General features: G+C 35.1%; 1 protein-coding gene across 1 annotated transcript in view; it reads left to right on the top strand.

Moving 5' to 3' along the window:
* Window positions 1-18172, top strand: part of LOC128995066 (apolipophorins-like) — a 59897-nt gene that overhangs the window by 30756 nt on the left and 10969 nt on the right. The window contains exons 28-46 of the mRNA XM_054419945.1: window positions 985-1239; window positions 1738-2034; window positions 2549-2860; window positions 3395-3804; window positions 4282-4414; window positions 6988-7147; window positions 7752-7937; window positions 8733-8953; window positions 9674-9850; window positions 10393-10545; window positions 10777-10942; window positions 11440-11609; window positions 12150-12370; window positions 13266-13564; window positions 14119-14246; window positions 14628-14756; window positions 15671-15811; window positions 16524-16683; window positions 17749-17951. Coding sequence (XP_054275920.1) covers window positions 985-1239; window positions 1738-2034; window positions 2549-2860; window positions 3395-3804; window positions 4282-4414; window positions 6988-7147; window positions 7752-7937; window positions 8733-8953; window positions 9674-9850; window positions 10393-10545; window positions 10777-10942; window positions 11440-11609; window positions 12150-12370; window positions 13266-13564; window positions 14119-14246; window positions 14628-14756; window positions 15671-15811; window positions 16524-16683; window positions 17749-17951 — 3921 coding nt within the window. The remainder of the gene's footprint in view (window positions 1-984; window positions 1240-1737; window positions 2035-2548; window positions 2861-3394; window positions 3805-4281; window positions 4415-6987; window positions 7148-7751; window positions 7938-8732; window positions 8954-9673; window positions 9851-10392; window positions 10546-10776; window positions 10943-11439; window positions 11610-12149; window positions 12371-13265; window positions 13565-14118; window positions 14247-14627; window positions 14757-15670; window positions 15812-16523; window positions 16684-17748; window positions 17952-18172) is intronic.

Here is an 18172-nt window from a genome sequence, read left to right on the forward strand (position 1 = left end):
AAATTTTCGGGGAAAAAATATTCCCGATATTCGGGATGGGATTACATTTGATTCGGGAATTTTTCGGGACGGGATTTGGTCCGATCATTGGTGATTTTGCCGTTTCGCGAGTGACGATAACGCCGCTATCGCAAGAGATGTTCCGCGAACGCAGGAGGCGAAGTCATACCGACCATCGCGCCGTGACCGCGAGTCACAAGTTTCTATAGATAGGTACCTGTAAATTGTTGTAACCAAATCTTTTTTGTTGTTTTTATAGATCAGTGCCACAAATGGTAAAAATTGATTTCTTTTGTCTTTTTTGGTAACTGCAATACTCAAGACTTCCTTTTTATCCACAGGAAAAAATCCCGTCCTGAAAATTGGGAAGGAAATAAAAATCCCGTCCCCTCCCGTCCCGAACTAAAAATTCAATCCCGTCCATCCCTAAACCTTAATTGGCAGCCATTCAAGCAATAGTAATCTTGTTTACGTGAAGAATTTCACAGTGTTACTTAAGAAGTTTCCACTTTATGTCCACTAAGTTATTCTTATTATTTAACCATATATAGTTGCTACTCGATAAATTACAATTTTAAACATCTCTACATACTTATATTTTACCATTTTTGTTAGAGAAATGTATGAGAAAATTTGTGAAAACTTATTAAAAACAAAACAAGCATTTACTTCCTAGTAAAAACATTAAAAATTGTGTTTCCCATGCTCATGGAGTAACATCAAAATTTTATGAACTGTAGAGCCTTCTCTCCTATCTAAACATTTTGAAAATCTGGAAAATGTTACACTGAACTCCGTCTAACAATACTTTTTCCAAAATGGAAACCCTTTCAAAAGTAAACTATTATTTCCGTATCACACTCTTGTGTTAAATACCTAATAACATAAGTAGAAAATATACCGACTTGCTCAACAATTTTAAAAACAAACAAACAATTTATAAACCTAAACTTCAAACTGAAATTGAAAATTATTTCTTTTTAGGTTAACCGCCTAGTGCACTTGGGCCCTGAAGACAACAAGGTCGAAGGCACGTGGGAACTGTACGATTTTGCCTCCAAGAGTGCTCAACCCAGGAAGGTGGTTTTGAAGATCGCAGCCAAGAACGTGAACCCTGTGAAGGTTCAGTTTGACGGACAGGTTGACTTGACCTACGTTACACCGGAGAAACAAGATGTCGTTCTGCATGTAGTCGGCAAGAAGATCCCTCAGGCTGAGAAATGGTCCATCTCTGGACAGGTAAACTATTGGTTTGTTACTGTTCATTTGTAGAATTCTCTCTCAGGCCCCATTTTTTATGTGCTGACTGAACTAGTCCAGATCGAAAAATTTCCCAAATATTTTTTAATATCACTTTTAATATAAAACTAGTTTTCAGCTACTTTAATTCCAAAAGAGTTCTATGGGAGAGTCCTCTTTTCCCCCAGAAGAAGTGGGTGAGCATAAGCCTACCCCTCACCCTAATCCCTGGCCTGAGAATTTGGAGAATCTGTTCTCTCGGTTAGAACACAGATCCTAGAAGTCTAGATTAAAATCTGGCCAGTTCCCGATGTCATTAATAATATGATTCATATTCAAATTGTTCATAACTTATAGTATTTGAATCATATCAATATGAATAAGTAATATTTAAATATAATTTAACTGTGAACTGTCTTTGGTACTTGAGGTGTAATTATGACTAAACTTCCAAATGGATTAAAAAAATGTTGGTGATTACATATTTCACTCTCCTAGGGTTCAGTGACCGGTTCACTCATCAAGTACCCGATCCACACCAAGTTGAATGCGGAAGTGTCTGACCAGCTGATCAAGGGACAGCTGACAGCAGACAAGAAGTTCCCTCCGGCTCATTACGACTTTGAGCTGAAGGCTGGAAACGACATCGCCATCAACTCCAACGGAAAAGTGAATGGTGAACAGTTGAACAACGACATTGAACTGACCTTACCAGCTGACCTACCTGTGACCTCTGTAAAGTGGCATACGGCCAACACCGTCAACATCTACCATGCAGGAGAGGCCGGCCGAAAGGTATATTGCTCGTGTCTGTCTTACAATCAAGTTATTAACTATCTATCTCCAGTAGTAGCAAATGATAAGTTCAGCTGGTCTTTAGATATTGTAGTGAACAACTTTGGTTTCAGTTGAGATGGTATCGTTGCAATTACATATGTTGTATGCTATTGTTAGTAATGCAAAATAAGTTTCAAATTTAACCCAAGTCGTAGGACTTTACATTGCATTATGTTAATATTTTGTCACTAAAAAGGGGTGAATTTTTCAGAAATAGTAGATTTAATTCAGCTCACTGGATTTGTTTGCTAACACAAAACGTTCTTATCACTATACATAAAACTAGTTTGTATATATTAATTATTTAATCGGTGGAGAAATATTTCTGTAACTTGTAGTTAAATCAGTGTTCTTAACTAAAAAACAATGATATATTAGTTATTTTTATTTTCTCTCTCCCTGAAGTGTATTCTTAAGCTAAGATATTTCCTCCAAACAATATTATCTCAATGACAATGATATTATTTGCCAGGTTGTAACCAACAACGCCGTACATTGGAACAATGACAAGTTTGTGAAGTTCAACGTGGAAGGAGCTCAGAAGGAGCAGCACGCCGAGGGCAAGGTGGTGTGGGAGTCTCACGTCCTGAGTGCTCGCACACTCACTTACAAGGTCAACTGCGACGACAAGAAACAGAAGGGAGAGGTAGACCTGGCCCTGGCGTGGGAGGGCAAGAACGCAGACGTCAACGTGAAGGCGGACGTAGGCTCAAACCCTGTCCATCTCACAGTGACCAGCAATGTACCCGAGCATGGCAAATTCGAACTGGACGCATACCACAAGGTGAGGTTTCAAGGAAATGTCATCTGTAATTTGTTTTATAGTTCATTTAAATGTTTGCAAAAGGATTACCTTTTTGAAATTTGAATTGCCATTATCTTATCGATTAAATTCTGAGAAGTCCTATTTTAAGACATAATATATGTGTGTTAATATATAATAACATGTTTTTTTTGCCTTTATTGTTTATCTGAAAGCAACTGAACTTTCAAGTAAGCTAGCTGAAGAAAATCCCTGAACAAAATGTTAATCCTTTATCACTTGAGGAATTAAAATACTTAGGTATTGTTTTGATCCTTCTATACACATCTTCCTTTGTTTACCAACTTATGTAATAGATTATACATTACAAAATTTACTTTAAAATCAATTCTCAATGGTGATTAGTACTCTCATTATTGGCTGTTAATCACAAAATATGTTTTTTGTCTTTTTATTAAAATTTCTCATTGAAACATCCTGCTAGTCAAAAATGCTACTTTATTACCTGTATAATCAATTTCTTTTCCATAATTATTTAGTATTTTCTGTTTGCAGATCGTAGACGGAGGAGAGTCAGGCGAGACCTCAATCTCCGCCTCAGGCAAGGACAAGAAGTTGGTCTACACAGGCAAGTACTCCAAGAGCAAGACGGCGCCCTACATCGATGTCAGTCTGGAACTGCCTCAGGGCAAGTCTCGCTTCTACACCAAGCTTGAGAAGAAGGGTGAGCAACACGCTCTGGTGGAGGCAAAGTTACTGTGGCCGGCCCAGGGCGGTGGCAGTCTCGACCTCAACGGAGAAGTGAACGTCAAGAGTCTCGACAGCTTTTTAGTCAAACTTTTCGTCGACAGTCCTAAACTTAGCTTGAACAAGATGGAGTTTGAGGCAGCCAACCAGCCAGCCAAGTCTGCGGCAAAACAGATTTCCTTCCACGGCAAGAACGGCGACAAGGAGATCTCTGGAAAGTGAGTTGTATTTAAATTCCATCTTTAACATAATTTTCTTGAAAGATACATAATCTACCAGAGAATACTTGCAAATTGATTTTAACTTGATCAATTGTTCAATTGTTGTTGTGTGGTCAATTGTTGATATAGATATAGTCTGAACTGAATGCAGTGTGAATTATTGTAAGACAATTTTTGATGCGAAACATGAATTTATGGTACTGTGATCAATCAAAAATTACTCTGAAAAAATTCAGAAAATTTAATCTCTGTTTCTTTGGACTGGGTTGTAAATTTTGTCTGAAAATGGGCTCACTGGTTGTAAATTTAAAAAAGTTATTTTATCACATACTCATCTGAGACAAGATATTCATCCAGATGAATTGCTGTACAATTGTGATATAATATAACCATAACTTAATATAATGAAGTACGGTAACAATAGTTTTTAAATCGTTATTCAACATGTTAACTAATTTTAAACCACACTTTCAGTCTGGCTTTGGTCTCCAAGGGAACCGCACCAAACATCCACTACGAGGGGACTGGAGTGTTGAAGGTCGGAGAAACATCGTACCCACTGGAGTTCAAACTGAAGACCGAACATGAAAAGGGCAAGAAATTACAGGTAACAAAATTATGATTTGCCCTAACCTATAAACCAACATTTGAAAAAAAATCTCTGCTCAAATCCTAATTTTTAAAATGGTTGTTAAGAATCCATTGATTAATTGTGTTGTGGGACACCGTCCGCCACAATGTGAGCTTATTTTGGGGGGAACTTGTTTCAAGTTTCTGAGCCTGTAAAACATAAGGTATCTGATAAACTGCAGAAATCTGCTTATTAGCTATGCCTGAAGAAGATGTGCACATCACCGTGGCTTCACTCCCTTGCCTCAATTAGATCTGTGCTGTTAGTGCAGGCTCATTTGTAATAAAATAAAGATTCGTGTTTTTTTTTTTGTTAAAGGCAAAAACTTAATATATTTTGAAAGATGATATAGTGATCTCCAAAAAAAATTAGGGTGTCATTTTTTCCAATCCAAGATGGCGTCCAAAATGGCCACTGTTATGTACCATTTTTAGGTTTTTCCTAAATATCTCGAAAACTATCAACTTTTTGTATACTATACTAAATTATGAAATTAAAGAAGATTAAATTTCCTACAAGAAAAGTATATAATGTAACTATTTCCGTTCAACCATTTACAAGATATAATAAATAACTTATTCAAATAATCCTTCCATAAGGAATACATGTAAATTTGTATGTATAATAAATGCTAAACGTGACAAAACCTATCCACCTAAGGTCAATATAACCGATATTCTTGAAATATTGACAAATTTTCCAGCAATTTGACACTTTAATAATAAAAATTGGTCAAAAATTAAGGCGAGGGTGAGCACACAAAAAGAAGAAACTATTGCAATTAATGCGGTTTTTGTGAGACCGCCAACGCCTTAATTTTGGACTAATCTTAATGATTAAAGTGTTCAATTGGTGGAAATTTGGTCAATATTTAAAAATTATCAAATAAAAAACTAAAATTAAAAAAAATAAATGAAATTACGTATGGACCTGTGTAGGCTCATTTGTAATGAAATAAAAATTCGTGGATTTATTTAGTTAAAAGCAAAAGATTATTCTAGTAAAATATGATGTAAGCATAAGGAAAAAAGTAGGGCGTGATTTTTTCAAATACCAGATGGCATCCAAAATGGCCGCCGTTTAGCAATAATTTAATTTCTTCTGTAGCACACATGTAATTTAAATTATACTGGAATTGGAAATAAATGTACAAACATGAACGATTGTTAAATTACTATATTAGCCAATTAGTATAAATGATACAGTGTAATCTTTAAAATATAGTCTAACTATTTAAATCACGTTATTACTTAGTGTTCAGTGATGTATGACTGCTAAAATTTATAAACACTGTGTGATATGAGTAGCAATGGACATCAAATGTCTTCGCGCTCTTCTTTTATTCCTGGTTAACTTGTTGTGTTGTTGCAAGTAAAAGCCCAAAACCACAGATTTCAGTACATGGGAGATTGTTTGTGCAACAAAAAATCACAAAAAATCAAAAAAATCACGCCCCAATTTTTTCCTTATGTTTACATCATATTTTAACAGAATAATCTTTTGCTTTTAACTAAATAAATCCATGAATTTTTATTTCATTACAAATGAGCCTACACAGGTCCATATGTGATTTCATTTATTTTTTTTAATTTTAGTTTTTTATTTGATAATCATTAAATCTTGACCAAATTTCCAGCAATTGAACACTTTAATCATTAAGATTAGTCCAAAATCAAGGCGTTGGCGGTCTCACAAAAACCGCATTAATTGCAAATTGCAATAGTTTCTTAAATAATTACAACTTTTTGTGTGTTCACCCTCGCCTTAATTTTTGACCAATTTTTATTATTTAAGTGTCAAATTGCTGGAAAATGTGTCAATATTTCAAGAATATCGGTTATTTTGACCTTAGGTGGATAGGTTTTGTCACATTTAGCATTTATTATGCATACAAATTTACATGTATTCCTTATGGAAGGAGTATTTGAATAAGTTATTTATTATATCTTGTAAATGGTTGAACGGAAATAGTTACATTATATACTTTTCTTGTAGGAAATTTAATGTTCTTTAATTTCCTAATGTAGTATAGTATACGAAAAGTTGATAGTTTTCGAGATATTTAGGAAAAACCTAAAAATGGTACCTAACAGCGGCCATTTTGGACGCCATCTTGGATTGGAAAAAATTACACCCTAATTTTTTTTGGAGACTACTGTATATTCTTTCAAAATATATTAAGTTTTTGCCTTTAACAAAAAAAAAACACGAAATTACATATTGGCCTACACTATGTCTTCATACACTACAATTACAGACTGTTTACCCACTATGAATTATTGAGCCATCCAGGTGCTTGAATCTAATCATTCCTGTAAATCTGCCTAGCCTCCTGTCTGGTTGTATAATATTTTAGAACTATATCAGATGGAACAAACGAGTGAGCCTGCATCTGACTAATAAGTGTTCTAAATGGTTCCATATCTTCCTAAGCCCATTACATTACTCACTGACATGTATTCCCATAAGAGATTCCACAGAAATGTTTTTGGCCTTTTTGAGGAGACCAAACTAGGTTGGAAAACACTGACATAAATGTTTTCTAACAGAACGAGCTGGAAGTGAAGGCTGGCAAGTACTCCTACTCAAGTCACACCTTGGTGGAAATTGACGAGGCTTTGAACTCGTTCAAGCTTGATAGTGACGCCAAGTACTGCAAGGAAGAAGGATGCAAGGCCGACTCCATCAAGATGCACTCACACAGAAAAGGTATGTTTGTTATATGAATTAAGGCTAAAGTTAGGTAATGCTGTTTTAACTGTTTTTACATGGATGAAATTTTCGCTGCCATATTTCAGTTGTCATCTTTGAATTTACATTTTTCTCAATGGAAAAAACTTGAGTGGTTTTCAATTTTCATTGCTTTCGGATAAAATGGTTTGAGTTTCTTAACAAAATGTCACGTGAACATTAAAAAGGTAGGAACATTAAATAATGTGATTTAAAGTCCCAATCTGGAAAATATGAAAATATTTTGGGAGCAAACATTTTTAAATCACCCTGTTAACTTAGGTATATTCTCCAATTCAATTTAACTATAAGACATTCCAAGGCAGAACCATTGGACCCTATCCCAAAAATTCATGCATTGTCTGGGTAGATGAGTGGTTATAGTGCTTCGCCTAACAATTAAAAGGTTACCGGATCATGAGAAATACGCACCTAAGTGATGTCCCCATCTCAATTGATAATAATTTAATTACATGTGTACATTAAATCCATTGATTAAATATCTTCATTCAAAATTATTTGCGATCTTGTGTGGTTGGGTACAGTCTACATACAGCTTCGTACTGACTGTTGACAATTGTAGGATTTGAGGAGTACGAGGCGACCAGCGAGGCTAAGCTGGACATGTTGACTCACATTGTACTGGACAACCCTCTGGTGATCAAGAGTCATTACAAGAGAACCGGCTGGAACAGAGACAACCTGCTGGAGGTGGAGAACGGAGCGGACAAACTCAAGTACCACAGCTACATCAAAGACGACCAGTCTGGTGAGTGAAGGAGAGATGCAACGGTTCTCTTGTGAAAATTTTCATCATATTAGTGATTGAAGGTCTTCTACAAGTTATTCCTTGTAAAACTTTTCTTGAATATCAGATAATAACCTTCCCCTACCCCTAACCCACACAATTAACTGGAATAAACAATGAGAATAAACATTGAACATAGAATATACAAAGATTGTTTTATAAACAGAGACTATTGATCATGTATATAGACTAGTTTTATTATCTAGTGGTTAGAAAGAGATGACTTGACACAACTGATTAGTTAGTTCAAATAGTGCCAGTTCTGTAACTAAAATTTGATTTCTTTTTCTGAAGAAGGCCCTTGTAGGAGGCGGAAATATCGAGTTTACTGTGTTGTGAAGTTTTTTGTGCTTTCTACTACATGGAACTCTTTTCTTAGATAAGTTAGTTGTGTCCATTCCTTCTTCCTTAATGTAAGTCGTTTGAAAGCCATTTGAGGATTTTTTAACTATTTCAAGGGTTTCTATATATAATAATATTCTAAGTAAGTTTTTCCTCCAAAATTAATTTTGAAGGCTTATCTTTCAGAGTTTCAGATTAATTTTTTTACAATTTCTGTTTTTACACAAATGTTTATGTGTTTTTTCTTCATCATAAAACCTAAAAATTTTTATACTATTCTGACTAAGCTATAATGAGAAGCACGACAGTATTCATATTTGTGCAAATTTAGAAAATAAAATTTAAACCATATTCTAAACATTTTCTAATCTCTTGGTTGTACTTTCTCTAATAAATTACATTGATTCTGTACAGGAGTGGAGCTGACCTTACCCAAGCGAACCATCGCTGTAGAATCTGTCTACGATCTGGCAAAGGGAGGAAAACCGGCGTTCAAGATCGAAACCAACTTCTGGCTTGATAAGAAGAACAACCCTAACGACAAGACAGGTCTGCTGTTGGCTTACGAGGCTACCAAGGTGGCTGATGGTGTTTCCACCTCGAGCGAGGCTAAGTTCAACACTCCTGGACTGAAGGTACAGCAAACGTGTAGATAACATACAACAGATAAAGATCGTGTCTATCATGTATAGAGGGATTATTGAAATGCTTCCAAAAACACTGAGAGTCACACAACGAGATGTTTAAGTATTATATTAATCCAATTGCAATTGATTATTGAGATGGCTAACTGAGAAACTTGAGAGGTCAACTGTAAGAAATCTTCTCCTCAATAAAGAAGCATTTTAATTTATTTCATGCTTGCTAAAAAGTGATGTTGGTGATGAAAGTTTCTTGTGTGCATGCAAATCCCACTTGCCATTCAAAAATGAAACATCTACAGCTTTAATAACCAGTCTCAATCTATTAATTGTGATGATTGTAACCCTTTGAGCAAATAATTTTAGTTTGTGAATTGTTACCTAGCTTTTGCCTGGTTGACTTTTATTTTCATATTACTTCTTTCTACCTCTTTCTTGAGCTTTGTACAGCGTTATATCTCAATTTCCTTTAATTTTATCTCAATTTTCCTTGGATGATGATTTCAAAACAATTTGTTTACAAACACAGTGATGTGTTTTTGGCTTCAACTTATGAGAATGGTGTTAGTTTTCAACTTATTGATCGTGGCTGTTTAAATCATAACTGAGATATTCAGACCTCAAAGACATTGTAAACACAATCGCTAATGTAAAACCATAGAAGCCACAAATTTCCAACAGTTATACAACTGAACATGCTATTCTGTTTTGCAGGAGCTGACCGTGAAGGGAGATTTTAATGTGAATTTGAAGGATCGTACAATCCAAGGTAAGCTGGAGGCTGACGTGTTTGCCAAGAAGAACCAGAAGATAGTTGTCGACTACAAGGCCGTCGCTAAGAAAGACAAGGACAGCTACAATGCCCATGACACCCTGCACATCCACAGCAAGGTACGGAGCAAAAAATGCATTACGATAAATGGTGTCAAATAATGGTAAGATTGTATTTTTCAAGAGAATTTGAGGTAATCCACTGAAGAATTGTAACTACTAAGTGGTGTAGTGGTAAAAACAAAAATTTAAAAATCTAACTGTAATGCAGCGGTATATTTGGAGAGGGCAGGCACACTACTTTTGTCAGCACACAGTGCTATCATTAAATATACCCCTAATATGTCAACCTTTTGGATAAGCAACAGACAATTTTAGTGTTTAGTGTGTTGGCTTTGTTCGGTTCATGTAGGGGTGAGCAGTTATTCAATACTTAAAAATATTTCTATAGTTACATTTTTAAATGTATAGCCTATGCTTGATAATTTTTTTATCTGCCAAGAAATTTTTTTTGTAATAAGAACTTTATTTAGTATCTCCGAATACAAAAATATTACAGGTGCTACTATTAAACATATTTGGTAATTTTTCTACATTATATGCAAGTGGAATTAGAAAAATACACTTAGTTCTTTTAGTAAAATAACATACTTTTTCAACAGGCACTACCCATCGACTCTCAAATTGAAAGGAAATTTGAACTGACAAAGCAGGGCTTCTCTTACTTTGTCACTGCTTACTACGTCGACTCCAAGAATGCCAAGAGGGAATCTGTTGTCAAATTTAACATCAAACCTCTCAGCCAAGACATCCTGGTTAGTAACACCTGTTGTTAAGTTTTTATCTAAGTAATTCACACTACTTGGACAAAATATTTTGATAAATTCACTAAATTTAGTGTTTTTTTAGTAAATGAAGTCTTAACCAAAAATAATAAGTAATTGTTAAACGTAAAAATATAGGAGTTCCATTTTTTCCAAACTAATTTTTTTTTGTTGCTGAAATAGTTTTAAGCGAAATTTTTACTTGGAGATTATCTCTTCTAGGTTAAACTTCCAGAAGGCACCATCTTTTCATTGGACTATGACTCGACCAGAAATGGAAAAGAAATACACGGAAAAGCTAAATCTGAAATTGTAGGACAACATTATGAAGAAGAATTTGATCTGAAACCCTACAGGCTGAAGTCTAAGTCTTCTACAAAGAATGGAGGTAAGTTGAATAAAGCAATACATTTTCAGCGTTCAACTTTTATTTTTTTTTTTTTTTATATACAGGTTTACATTCCTTTTTCTTACATACATTTTCTTTTCTTTAAATGACTTGCAGGATTAAAATGTCATCAAACCTGATAGAAGTTTTGATTATTGAAACCCAGTGAAAATATGAGCTTGTTGTTTTCTTTCGCAATTCCTTACTAAGCTACTGATTTTTCACACATAGCATATGATTTCATAAACGTATATTTACATTTTAGTATTAACTTCTGTGTTTTTTTTTTTTTTACCTGTCCGGTCTTGAGCTGTACAGTTAAGACGTGTATACACAATATTGTTATTTCTGTAACAATTTTTTTAATATCAAACTCTCAAAGTCCTGCCAAACTCAAACGAAGAATATCAAGTAACTAACCACTTAACCAGATTCTTATCTCGAATTTCCTATGAATTTCGTAAAATGTTTGATCCAACACATTGTGTTGTGTGCAGACAAGAGCGGAGTGCTGGACGTAGACGTGGGGGCCGAGCTTGGTCAGCTGGCTGAGGTTAACCTCAAGTTCAACAGCAAGCCTCTGCTCAGTCTAGAGGTGGCCCTGGACGAAGCTCACTTCCTCAAGTCCAAACACAGCTACAACACCGACGTTGCCAAGGAGATCATTGTAAGTAGACTCACAACACGTAAAATCATACAATGAAATGACGAGTCATGTTCTCGCTTAAATATTGATGGATTCTTTTCAATCTTGTATGTGGTGAACACGTCACAACCTATTAAATTCACAAATTTTTTCATTAAACAAGGTTAAAAAGTCTGAATACTTATCTATCACTCGTTTGACTATCAATCTTTGAATGAGGTTTAGTTAATTCAAGTTTTATTCAAGTACAAAATTTTAAAACAAAAAAATTATTTTCAACAAGCTGCAAAATCCTCTCAATGCATGTCTGCAGAACAAATCATATTCCTTCCAAAGTCCACAAATCCGGTCAGCAGCATTCCTCTTCAATCTTAATTTAACAAACTACATGAATTGTAACCCCAAATATGAATGTTGAGTATTAAAAAATATAAATGATATTACGTTATATCAATAGTTTCAAAATTATCTTGCCAAGAGTTTTATATTCTTTTGTGAACATTTCACACCCATGATATCTTTACAACGCAGTGTCCTAATGCTGACTCTGTTATGCAACAGCAATTCTACAAGGATCACTACGTCGGCATTGCCAAGTCCGCCAATAAGATCGGCAAAGACAGCGCAGCCAAGTTGGCCACCGAGGTAACAGAGAAGGTCGAGGCCATCCGTAAAGCTCTGCCTAACTTCAAGCCTGCCGTAGAACATTACAAGAAGGAACTGGACCAGATGAAGGAAGAGTTCAAAAGCAACGAGCATGTCAAGGACGTCGTCGACTTTTTGTGAGTTAATACCTCGGTTTTGATAAGCCTAAACACTCTTACCACAAAGACTGATTGATAAATTGGAATGAGTGGAATGTAGAAAGGTTAACATGCCTTGTCCTTCTTCAAGGTATTATTCGGTGTATTCAATCGATCACTAGTTTCGGGTCAAATGACCCATTATCAAATCTAACGTGTGGAAAGAAAAGAGTTTTAAGTTAGTAATGATAATAGCATTCCTTTTTGTGAATGAAAATGTATCCTCGTCTCTGATTACTTCATGAGGGTCAGTCAGGATTTAAATATTTCACCTAAGTCCATTTTGAAAATTTTCCAAACGTCTGAAATGTCTTAAAAGCTGATACAGTTTAACTATTTAGTACTGTTTTTGTCTTTACAAGTCAAGAATTTATAATTACATGTCCAATACAGTTTGCCATTCAAATACCCCATTAACAAGTATTGTTAGAGCTACTTTCTTACTTAAATTTTATTTCGTTTTGGATAGGAAGAGGTTAGTCTTCGCAACACGTAGCCTAGGTATCAAAATCAGTTTATAATCTTCCTTTGATCAGTGGCTATTATATATTTTAATTTTGGCTGTGTTTATTTATGCCTTCCCTATTGGGAAGACTCGCCCACTGTTCAGGGAAGCCTGCTCTTTCTGTCCAAAACAAAATCAAACCTATTCTGGCCTAGAGCTCTTTACCAAGAATACCTACTTTCTTACTCATCTAGCCACTCAAATCACAAACGTTTACTAGGCTTGCCAAAAATCATGCCTTCACTTTAGGCTATCTTTTATCATTTCCTTGTCATTCCTTTCCTTGTGTCTTTCCCCGTCTCCATTCCAAAGGTATTCTTCCTTCTGGCCTTTGGTAAAGTTTATTAAATATCACATTGTTCATTGCAGGAAGAGAACGTTTGGCACTGTGTTTGCACAGATCAGCGCCATCGTACAAGAGGCAGTGACCTCCGGTCAACATCTACTGGAGCTGCTGAACCAAGGCCTTGAGAGAATCACTCAGTCCGTCAAGGCTACCATTCCCAAGCTGAAGGAGAGCTATGAGAAAGTCTCAGAAACTGTGTTCGCTATCACTGACGACCTGCTGAAGGTGATCACCTCATTGGTGGATAGCATCCTGGACAAGATCAAGGAACATGAGAAGGAAATTCAAGAACTCACTGATGTCATTTCTGACTTTTTCCATGGTAAGACGGGGTTTCTGCCAGTTCATTAACTTCATTGGTCCTTTTCCATGAATTCGCTACTACCTTGTTTTTTTTTTAGTTTGAAATGCTACTAATCCTTTAGGTTATTTTAGGTTAGGATAGAACCAAGACGTAACTTAAATCGTCAATCATGTATTGTTACATAAAATAAAAATTATACAGTGTTTGTGAATTAACGGAAAAGATTTCCATTCCTTTCGTTTATTTTTATAGGTACTCAAAGTAAATTTAGTAAGTAGAATTTAGGATTAAAACAACTTTCATTGTCAAAGCTTTCATCAGTTCAGAAAAAAATTAAAATTCACAAATCAATAAATTTTGTTATAAAATGTAATGACTAGGGTAAATGAGTGTTCCTAGTAAAAATTAACTAATATTGTTTTAGAAAATTGATTGCACAGTTGAGATAGCCAGTGGTTCTCCAAATAAGTGTAATCGTGTACCTCTTAACTTGATAAGACAGGAGTTTTGCAAGTACAGTTATTAATTATGAAACCAGATACTTTTGTTCATGTTGAATTGTTATGTTTCAGATATGGGTAAGCTTGGAGCCGTGTCCGTTGGTGAACTTCATAAGCAAGTTAAAGATTTTGTTACTACACTGTGGGAACAGATTCAAGCTATGCCTGCTTACAACATGATTCAAGAGAAGATCCAAGAGGTACTTTAATTCAGTCAGTTCTTAAATTTGTGGTCTCAGAGTGAATACTGTGTATTACTTTTCCAATATTTTTTCCTCGATGTAGAGTGAAATCCTCTGGACGACTTGTGTCATGCAGAGTGAATTTTGTTTTATGACTGTTGTCGACCAAAGACCAGGACTCTACAATGGGTGACTGTGGAAGCATGTCCATTGTAGATATAGACTGATTAGTTTAGTATTTCTAGACAGATTTTACAAATTTAACGAACCCCTATAACGCTTTCTCCATTTGCTCTTTCCTACAAATGTATTATTCTTACTTTTCCACCTCTTTTGTTATATTGAAACTGAAGCATTGATCTACAGCATTCTTGATGTAAAATACAATTTTTGTCACAGCTGAAGAACTTCAAGATCCCGCAGCAATACTGGGATACTTACCACGAACTGGTCACCTCGGCTACCAACTTCCTGCCGACCCCTGAACTTCAAGAGTTCGTCAAAACTGCTTCCGAATACTTTGAAAAGGTTTGTGTGTAGAAAAGTGAGAATCAAACATTAGATAGTTTTAAATACTTAAAAATATGAAATATACCTTGATTTACCATTGTAGAATAAGGTGGATAGTAGATAGCTTACCTTGAAGAAGTGCAGGTAGTATATGCAGGTGTGTATTGAAATGACACAGAACACACAATATTTTGTCTCCTTGGGGACTTTGTCAGGTATAAAGTCCTCCTTATTAAAAAATTCAAAATTCTGCCCTAGAGCTTCATCCCTTGAACAAAACTTACTTTTTTAAACTAATTTTCTAAGGAGAAAGGAAAAATACACAACTAACTCACCTGAATAAATTTTATTTTGAAGTTAAAAGTTTTCAACTCAGTAGTGTGGGAAACAAAAAGAGAAAAAGTTATAACAATTGAGACATTAGGTGAATGGTATGGATTGAATAATTTAGATCAATGTGCATGCCCATTATAACCCTTCCCCACCATCAACTATTTTTGTTATTTTGTGCAATCATCTCAAAAGTTGCTGTTAGATAATATGCACATTCCTAGTAGGTAAAGTCTTCTGACCCTCCCACTACTTTCCCTACATCCCATCTTAATTATTGACACTATCGTTAACATTTTTTTTTTACTAGGTCCAAATATACGTTACTAATTAGTAATTTTATTAATGCCAGTGTAGGCCTATTGAACTTTCACTTCTTTTACCCTACTCACCTGCACAGACTAATGAGTATACATTTTTGCTCGGTGCAGTGGTTATTGGTTGATGAATATTTTAACAACTTAAGTAGTAAATTGAAGCTTGTTTTGGAAAAAATCAGGTAGTACTAACTAATTTGTACAAAGAAGTACACAATACTCAGTTAAACTGGATAAATTCAGTTTGAAGCTGGCTTGCAAAGTAATGATTTATTTTGTTTGCAGATTGTAAAGCAACAGCCGTTCAACAAACAAGAGGCAGCCCAGGAGTTGTACAAGGAGTTTGTTGCTGCCGCTCGATCTCTCGTGCCCTTCCTCGAGTCTTACAAACCAGACACAAAGACTGGAGCTGTTCCCAGCTTCCTGGTGAGTTAATTAAAAATACTAGAGTGGTACTTTGTCAAGTAAGTCACGTTTAGATTTACTCTGTCAAAGGATCAAGTTTTCTACTGATGTGAATTCAAGGGGATTTTTAAAGTGATGAAATCAAGAGGTTATTTTGAGTGTATTGGAGCTTCTAGTAAATATTGTTTACATTATCAGTAGTTAAATTCCACTATTGGCAATTCCAAAGGTGTTTGTAATGTTATCTTGATGACAAAAGGAAAAGATTATGGTTTTGAGGTTCTTAGAGGTTCTACTAAAGATTTTTTTATACTACCTATAATTTAATATGTGTAATGGAAAATGTGCACTACATAGGATCATGAATTGAAAGTATTGGAGGAATTGTAGGTAATTTTTAGTAACAAGAATTTAGTACAGAAATATTTAAAATAAAGGAAATCCTGCAACTAGATAATTAAAATATATATTGAAATAAGGAAACCAAAGGTAATCAATATTTAAAATCAAATAATTGTGTTGAAAAAAACTAAAAAAAAGTAATAACAAACTTTAGAACTTGACAACTCTGGTAAGATTTTGTTTGTTTGTGTAAATTCTAGATACCGTAGACTGATCTTGAGTCAGAAATAAGTTGTGTCTAGATAAGACACGAACCTCAACATTTATTATTTGATTTACATTATGACTGTATGTGTTGGTGAATTGGTTGACACAATTGATCTTGTTTCAGTTCCCGATTCCGTCGTTCAGTCTGTTTGTCGCTCCTCCTGGTACGTTCCGCTTCAGTCTGCTCAACTGGGTGCGTTCCTCAGACCTTCCCACACTCTCTGAGGTGTTCCACACTTACAGGCCACAACACAGCCCGCTGGACTTCATTCCTCCGTTCTATGGTAACTTACAGCATTTATCAACACTTCAAAGGTTTATTGCGGACATTTTCCATCACGAACGTAAAAAACAATACACAAGGTTTCGGATCTGGAATCTGATCCCGTCCTCAGGTAAAAAAACTTAACTAACACATTACAACTAACAATACACAAACGCCCAACCTAAGTTGGAATACACTGCAGAGGGCAGTGTGTGTTGGGCGTTTGTGTATTGTTAGTTGTAATGTGTTAGTTGAGTTTTTTTTCACCTGAGGACGGGATCAGATTCCAGATCCCGAAACGTTGTGTATTGTTTTTTACATTCGTGATGGAAAATGTCAGCAATAAACCTTTGAACAACATTAACTCACCATCGCTAACAATAAACTTCAAACAAAGTATCAACACTTATTATAACAGTAGACACGAATGTCATTCTTAATTATAAAGACAACAGACAATCATGTACTAATATAATGAAATGTGTATCGACTGTTTAAAAAGAGTATTGCAAGACTACTGTTCTGACAAATATTGCAATATTATAAACAGTGGACCAGCGTACTTATAACTTACTCCAGGAAATTGGAAGTTTGTAGCCCGAAAAACATTTAGTCACACTTAACAAATAATCTTAGACACTGTATGTACTCATGTAAAAAATGTAAATATGTATATGTATTTCATATGTGGAAAGGTTATTGATTTTGATCAACAACTGTTATTATGAGATTGTAATAGATAGGCAATGAATATTTATTCTTTGTGTTACTTTTTTATCACACTACATACGGTATTTATCATCTTGCACTTCAGCATTGATATAGTTTAAATACACGTTTGAAGTGCTACTATAGGGTTTTCATTTACCATTGGTAGTTACAATAACCCATATCATAAATTTTAATCAGTGGTAAAGCCTTTTGTAATTCTAAAGTTGTTAACACTATCAACAAATATTGTTTGTGTATGTATAGGTTATGGACTTTCTAATAATAATCAAGAAACTTTAAATGTAAAACTGTTATTGCTGAGTACAAATGAATAAATAAATAAATAATATTAATATCCAAAATCAATGTTCAGCTAGTGCCCAGCTTCTGGGAGGCACCGAGTTCTTCACTTTTGACAAGAAACACTACAGCTTCAAGGGCAGCTGCAGTTATGTGCTCAGCACCGACGCTCTTGACAGCAACTTCACCATCGTCGCCAACATGGAGGGAGGAAAACTCAAGTCTATCACTGTCTTTGACCATGAGAACAGCGTGGAGTTGCAGCATGATGACACGGTAAGTCAAGAAAATCACTACGTCAAATTTGAGGGTTATTTTCATATCTCGACCCTTTGAGATTTGAGATATATATACAGGATTGCCTTGATCGGTAAGGTAATAGCTACGGTCTTTTCCACAAAAATTTAGGTAAACGGTCACATTGGATTTTCCTGTTGGATGGTCAAAGATACATGCCAATATAAACAAAAATATAATTCTCGGAAGGACAGCAACAC

The sequence above is a fragment of the Macrosteles quadrilineatus genome, unplaced genomic scaffold, assembly GCF_028750875.1.
Source record: "Macrosteles quadrilineatus isolate MER2022 unplaced genomic scaffold, UCM_ALF_1.0 Scaffold_5__1_contigs__length_97177068, whole genome shotgun sequence".
NCBI classification, from domain to species: domain Eukaryota; kingdom Metazoa; phylum Arthropoda; class Insecta; order Hemiptera; family Cicadellidae; genus Macrosteles; species Macrosteles quadrilineatus.